Below are 7,644 nucleotides of genomic sequence, written 5' to 3'. Positions count from 1 at the left end.
TGCTATATTTTGTGAAGTAATTAAAATCCAAAAACGGTTCAAAAATGAAAATGAAGAGCAAAGACACGGGCGGTTAGGAGATATGTAAAAACGACAATTAGAACGTGTCAAAAATGAAAATGAAGAGCAATGACACATGCGGTTAGAAGAAATGAAGAGCAAATGCACACGCGGTTAGAAGAACAGTAGCGGCGTGTCAAAAATGAAAATGAAGAGCAAAGACACACGCGGTTAGAAGACATGCGACAACGAACATGTGAGCAAGTCAAAAATGAAAATGAAGCGCAAAGACATGTGACCCCGATTATGTGAGTGAGTCAATGAAAATCAACCTGGACAGCGAGAATCAAAACATGTCAAAATTGAAAATGATAGCGATGATGATTGGGTTTAGGATTTTGAAATGGATAAGGTCATTAATGCCTACCATACCTTTGAAAATAAAAAACCTGGACTAGATAAATCGTTGGAACAAAAAGAAGTTTTTGTCCCGCCACGTCAAGAATTAAAAGAAATAAAGTTCGATGATATGTCTTTCATAATGGGGAAAGACAAGATGAGGCAAAAGTTAAATGTATAATTAAAAATACGTAATTTTACAAAGAAACCACTTCTAATTTAAGGTCCATTTGGACATCATGACACCAAGTAAAGGCTCAAAATGTCTGCTTTTAGAAGACAAGCGACAGTGAGAATCTATATATAGAAGTGTGCCTAGTGCCGGGGCCCGGCGGCGTCTTTAGGATCCATAATTTATCCGTATGAAATCTAGGCTCTACGGTGTATAATAAGGGTGCTTACAAATTCTCTTTCCAAATCTGCCACGTGGTTCCGTCAGGGTAGTCAAGCAAAATGCCTGAGGAGAACAAACAAACATATTGAGGTCTCCCCAAGAGATGTGAAGTTAGTTACTTTGCCTGTTGAACAATCCCTGACATAAATTTGGCTTGGGATACTCAACTTCATTTGTTTGAAATATGTGGAGTCGCTTTCCTTTAAAAAAATGTACCATTCGTCCTGCAAGAAGAGAGAATTATTCAAAAATAAGGTTGAACGCGTTTTGATCATAAAAATTAGGTAAATTGTCCAAAATAACTACTACTAATCGCGAACTGAAAGTGGAATTATCCTATTCCGCAAAAAAAACACAGTTTTGGAGATCTTACACCATTTAGCATGATCTTTTCCGCTCCGTCGAACAGTTTATGTGGGGACTCTGTACGACTCTCTTTTGCTTATCACCTGAGAATTAGCATCAGTTTTTTGCTATCTCACGTATTTGCCGAAGTTTAGTAACGCAAATGGTAAATAAAGGGTATTTTGTATAACTATTGGTACTTGTTAAGAATCCAGTAGTCACGCGAGAACAGATAGGCATTACCCTGTACTTATATGAGACGCTATATAAACAAAGGGTTTCTCACTCCAGGAACTATATATAAACTTTAGTTTTTTGGGGTTTAGGGGGAATAAAAGTTTACCTCAGATTGAGTTTTCGAGAAGTAGTGCTATTTCGCTGTCAGGTCGCGTAATGCTGCCAACTCACCAAAGTACCAAATATTCAGAGACCATCGCAGCTGCGCACTCTTTTCCTCTCTCCCGTTCTGTTATGAGCTTCACCCTTTAACCCCTCTCATGAAGTTCCTACGATCATTAAATGTTTTCTTGTGACCTCTTCCCATCGCATTAAAGAATTTCCTTTTTTTCGTTTGGCTTGATTGCCAAAAAGTGCATTCTTGACCTATCATCCGTCGTCCAGAAAAAACGATCCAAACACTTTTAAATTTCTATCAGTATAGCTTTAGAAAAGGGACTCAATCACATTTGAGTGCAGCTTGTTTCTCGTTCCTTGCATTTAAAACTACCTTTCGAGGATTACTCTGGAAAGCAACTAGATTATCTTCCTCAATCTTCTGAAAGGGTTCCTTTCTAATGCCATACTTGACCTCTGTAATAACTATGGCTTCTAGCATCATAATCTTTGTTCTAAGACGTATCTCCAATTTCTTCAGAATGTATTTCATCTCAAAAAAAAAGAAAAAAAAATACACAGTGCCTTGACTGTTTTATTTGTTACATGTTCACTGCACCCTTGTCATTAACGCTATCTCTGTAAGTGAAACCGACAACTCGGTCAGTTTGCTTGTTACCTATCTACACTCTTTCACCCTCATCCAAATTTAAGCGACTTAGTCTTCTTAAAATTAGTTTTTAAGATATGTTCTCTTACCCTGAACTCCCAAAGCCTCCAAAAATTTATTCATTTTGCTAAATTTTTATCAAGGACACTTCAATCGTTTTATCAATTTAGGAGAATATACTCCTATACCTTTGGCTGTGTTTCTATCACTTTAACACACATATCCGCTAAGTCGTGAAATGATAGGACCGTGACTAAAGCTTTTATTACAGCTTAGTAAATTTCAGTTTTTATTCTATTGAACTCAGGACTAAATAGGTTTGATAATTCTAAAACTTTTCAACTATTAAAGTAAACTCAAAATTTTATTTACGTTTGCTCTTGCTCGTATAAGACCCAATGTACTCTTAACACTTTATCCAAACCATCTCTTAGTCTGATAAGTATTATCATACTAAGCAATTAGATTTCTATTGAAACAAGTCTATACCTTGACCTTTACAACACTCACTCATATCACCTTCCTTATGAAGACGTTTATGTTTAATTTCTTAAAAGGATCTGGTGAGTTTTCTAAAAAAAAAAAACCATTCGCCTTGAACCAGTTAAAAATGAATATTTGGAATTCTCTTCTTGTTTTGGAAAATTCAGACCCCCTCCCAAAAGTTTTCCCTATCCTTCAGATCTATATGGAGAGGAAGGTAATTTAACATTTAACTTCCCTTCACTCAAAGAAGTGTATTTTGGAAAATGTTAGATATTATTGATGATGAAACTGAACATTTGCGCTGTACAAAATACGTGTTGCACAAAGCAGGGGGGATAGTGCAGGGTTGCCGAAACGTTTAGGGACAAAAGTGTCCAAATCAGCCAAAAATGGACACTTTCAGTGTCCCTCTAGAAAATTAGCCAATATACAGGGTTGCCACTATGAATTTTCAAAACCTGTGAAAAAGTGCCAAAAGACCTGTGAAATTCGTCCTTCTGTTCTGCTACCACGCGGTCTGTTACCTGCATGAATTCTGCGGGTATTTCCAGCCTTGACATTGACGCTACCAATAAATTAAGTTTAGTGCTGGTTCAATTTGAAAAGATGGCATTAAAAAAATCGTCATGAGAATGTCAACAGAGCAAAATTTTATATTGATTATCGATACCGCTACCTATATTAGTCGAAAAGTAAAGAACCAATCATAGAGATTCATTTTCACTTTGTCATTTTCATAAGCTATGCAAAAAAGATGCAAGTCATTGATCTTCGGTAGGTATTAAGGATCTTTGGGTGCGACAGGGTCCGAACGGCTGTAGCAACGAAATGTGTATTTTGACCTGCATGGTTTTAAAGTTAAACAAAAGACGTCAATCTCCTTAACCACTCAGTCAACTGGTTGGTCAAGTGGTTAAAATGGTTTAACAGCTCCTCTATCTTGCCGTTTTCTGAACATTTAGAAAACGGCAAAAATGACGCTTTCAAAAACTAAAAAAGTGAGAAGACAAGACCAATTGAAATAAATTCACATGTGTTATACTCGATAGGAAATGGTGACCAGTGTTTGACAAAAAATCACAGCTGAAAGTATAGAATATAAAACAGAAACATTCGCTAGTGGCAATAAATAAAATTGAGCTGCAACACAGCATTTCTGCGCAACTCCTTTCGTTCTATGGAAGCAGTGTAATAATAGCCATATGCCCATGGCTACGCGCCACACGGTTTTACGTGGAACGTGCCAGCAGGAAATGGCCATTCACTTCTTCTTTCTAGCCTTCTCAGTGGTCTTGGTGACTTTGCCACCAGTAATAGGTGGGTTTTTGAAGTTGACCAACTTGATGACAAACGTCAACCGTAAGATAGAATAAAAAGATGGATTCTATAGTTCCAGCATATCACATTGGTTCAGACTTTAGGTCCTATTCCTATTCGGTTAATAAATGGTGTTAGATGCGCAAAAACATCTAAGAAAAATATCCAAGCCGTTACCAAAGCTTAAAAGTAAAGTACAATTTAAAAGCAGTCGTATTTATAAAAAAAAAGAAGAAAATCAAGACATTTGGTTTTGATTTGGAAAAATGTCCAAAAAGTGTCTTTTTTTCAAAAAGCTGCCTTTTTTTACCCAAGAGTGTCCCGGTGTCCCTCAGAGTGAAAAAGTGTCCAAAAGGCACTAAAAGTGTCCATTTGGCATCCCAGGGATAGTGGGGGGACATCCCATCAAAATCGAGCTTTACCGATTGAAGTAGCTCTCCCTTAATGATCTGGAAAAAACATTACCGAAAATTTGTTTTCTGGAAAATTATAAGTCTAAGGTTCTCCAAAATCTTATAAATCTTCCATTTACCAAGGACGCACTCACTCGGTGGTAGATTTGGTTCTTAAGGTTTATATATCCTGAGGAGTATGTGACTTCGCGACTAGCCTACAACTATAACTTGTACCAAAAGGACAGGATATTGATACCATTATAGTTATTAGTGTTAGATCTATTCTTTCATCAAATCAGAATTATGATACTGTTTAGAACTTTTCTTAGAGAATGATCTATAATTATTTCAAAATATAAAATTGTCTCATGTTCACATGTTTGTAATGTATTCTGGACGTTGTTTTCAATAATGAAAAATGGCAAGATTTTAGATTTATTTATTTGAATAAATCAACATAACAAAAAAAACATATACCCCCAACAGAGAGCAAAGCTCGTAAAATTGGGTATTAATAATAATAATAAAAAAAAAAAACCATAAACCCACCACCCAACCCCACAAACAAACAAAAAAAAAAAAACATTTCCTCATCATAACAAAAGAGAGAAAGAAAAAAAAAACCTGGTTAAAGAAAAAAACATAACAAACATAAAGAAAACAAACGCTGGACAAGTGGGGCATGGAAGGCTATCCCAACATGGGTAACAAATATAAACAAAAAAAAAAATAATAATAATAATAAAATTTCTATTCCACCATCACAGGTCAATACATAATTTTAATATTTTCTTCCTTAGAACTGATATTTGCCGAAATGACTCAATTTGAATTCTATCTTTCAGCCTATATTTATTTGAAATAAATGGTATTTGGTATCTAATTGAAAATCTAGATCTTTCACAATTAACAAAGGGAATTCGATATGTTCCAGAACACCTAAGAGCCGAAGGAGGGGCAGAATCAACAGAGATTTTTCATAAAAATAACTACTAGGATCTTGTATTTTAAAATGCCATATTGATATATTAAGTTCTCTTATATGTTTCAGATCTAATAAATTCAAGAAAAGAAATAATGTTTCAGTTTCCGATGCATCTCTAAGTTTTGATGGACGATGTAAAAAATTTCCAAGTATTCTCACTGCTTTATTTTGAAGGATCTGTAGGGGTTTTATATGCTACCAAAAAGTATTTAAATAAATAATTGTGCAATAATTTAAATAAGGAGCAATCAAAGAATGATAAATTATTTTTAAAATTTAAAATGGAAAAACATGTTGCAAACGATACATAGACCCAATATTTTGCGAAAGTTTCACCCTTAAATGATCAATATGAGTTTGAAATGACAAAAGGGGATCAATAAAAACTCCTAAATAACGATATGATTGAACTCTACGTATTTTATGCTCACCAACTTGAAGCTCCTGACATGAAATTTTTTTAGTAGCACGTTTTGAATGACCAAAAACCATAAATTCAGTCTTCTTAAAATTCGGTAATAAATAATTAGAAACAAACCATCGATTAACTGAACTAACAGTGTTAAACAGATTTTGAATCAATTTAGATGAATCCTTCGCTTTAACAGACACAGCTGTGTCATCTGCAAATAAAATTGCAAGACCATTATTTCCCTGCAAACATCGTGGGAGATCATTAATATACATCAAAAATAAAAGTGGACCTAATACCGATCCTTGTGGGACACCAATATCTTCAAGATCATTTAAACTAGACAAATGTCCATCAACATCTACCACGATTTTACGTCCATAAAGGTATGATCTTATTATATCTAGTCCTTTCCCTCTTATACCGGAATTTTCCATTTTATCAAAAAGAATTTCATGGTTTAAAGTGTCAAATGCTTTTTTAACATCATAAAAAACAGTAGATACATGATAATTACTATCTAAGCAGTCATTTATTTCTAATACAAGAGCTGCAACTGCTTGTTCCGTCGAATGGCCTGCCCTAAATCCAAACTGATGTTTGGTAAAAAAATTTATTTTATCTAGATAATTAGTAATCCTTCCTTTTAAAATTTTTTCCAATACTTTAGACAATGGTGATAAAATTGCAATAGGACGATAATTATTTGTATCAGATTTATCTCCTTTTTTATGCAATGGTATTACACGTGCAATTTTCCATCTTTTAGGAAATGTACCTGAGAAAATACATAAATTTAAAATATGAAGTAATGGTTCAAATATTTCACCTGCAATATTTTTTAACAAATTAGTTGAAAGTTCATCATATCCCAATGAATTACCATTTTTTAAATTCTTAATGACCTTTTGAAATTCTGCAAAAGTAACCGGGGCCATAAATATGCTCGTATCTTCAGTGGGCGGTAGATATTTTTTATGCGACCTTGGGGAAGAAAGGTCAATTTCTCCTGAAACAACAGATGATCCAATACTAGCAAAATATTCACTAAACTTCTTAGCAACAGCTTGTGGTCCTCTAAATTCTTTACCATTAATATCAAATAACACTTCAGGGTGTAACAACTTTTTATTTCTTCCAATTTTATCTTTAATCAAACTCCAAGTTTTTCTAGGGGAATCTGAATTTCGAAAAGAATTTTCATAATAACGTCTTTCACTTACTCTAAGGATCCTTACCAGCATATTCTTATAATTTTTAAAACGCGTTATATTTATTTCCGTGGGATATTTTATTCTAATTTTATATAAACGATTTTTCTCATTAATAGATCTCAAAAGTGATTCATTTATCCAAGTTTTTTTTGGGGTAAGTTTCTTTCCTCTCGGGCTTTTATATGGGCAAAAAAGATCAAGCTTTTCATTCATAATATAATAAAATTTATCTAATGATTGGTTCGGATCCTTCTCATCAATTACAGGACTCCAATCAACATCACCAAGCCCTTCTTTTAACCTTAACACATTTTTATGTGAAAAATCTCTACGCTTGGTTTGATTTTTTTTATTATGCGGAAAATTTATAAGAAAATCAGACATAATTATACAGTGGTCAGATGAATCATCAGGAATAATAAATGTATTAACAGCACTATAAGGTGAAAAAATATTATCAATAAGTGAAAATGATGTATCAGCTATTCTAGAGGGCACAAAACATACGGGGTTTAGTCCATAAGATAGTGGGCCCTCCAAAAACTGCAAAATATTTCTATCTATTCTATTCTGATCTTAAGATAGGAGTTTCATTAAATCAATATTAAAATCGCCCATAACAAAATAAGGAGTATTAAGACTAGCTAATTTATCCAACATACTTTCAAAATGATTTTTAAATTCTATCTGGCTG

At 33.9% G+C, this 7,644-nt stretch overlaps 1 protein-coding gene across 3 annotated transcripts in view; it reads right to left on the bottom strand.

The window, feature by feature from the left end:
* The window catches only part of LOC148950214 (uncharacterized), a 33,048-nt gene that overhangs the window by 12,267 nt on the left and 13,137 nt on the right, over window positions 1–7,644 (bottom strand). For all 3 annotated transcript variants that reach the window (XM_089092246.1, XM_089092247.1, XM_089092248.1), the window contains exon 4: window positions 802–1,017. In XM_089092246.1, coding sequence (XP_088948372.1) covers window positions 844–1,017 — 174 coding nt within the window. In that variant the 3' untranslated portion in view covers window positions 802–843. The remainder of the gene's footprint in view (window positions 1–801; window positions 1,018–7,644) is intronic.

The sequence above is a fragment of the Artemia sp. Qi Xiang Cuo genome, chromosome 7, assembly GCF_049724085.1.
Source record: "Artemia sp. Qi Xiang Cuo chromosome 7, ASM4972408v1, whole genome shotgun sequence".
NCBI classification, from domain to species: Eukaryota; Metazoa; Arthropoda; class Branchiopoda; order Anostraca; family Artemiidae; genus Artemia; species Artemia sp. Qi Xiang Cuo.
This window is presented reverse-complemented; position numbering and strand designations above follow the sequence as displayed.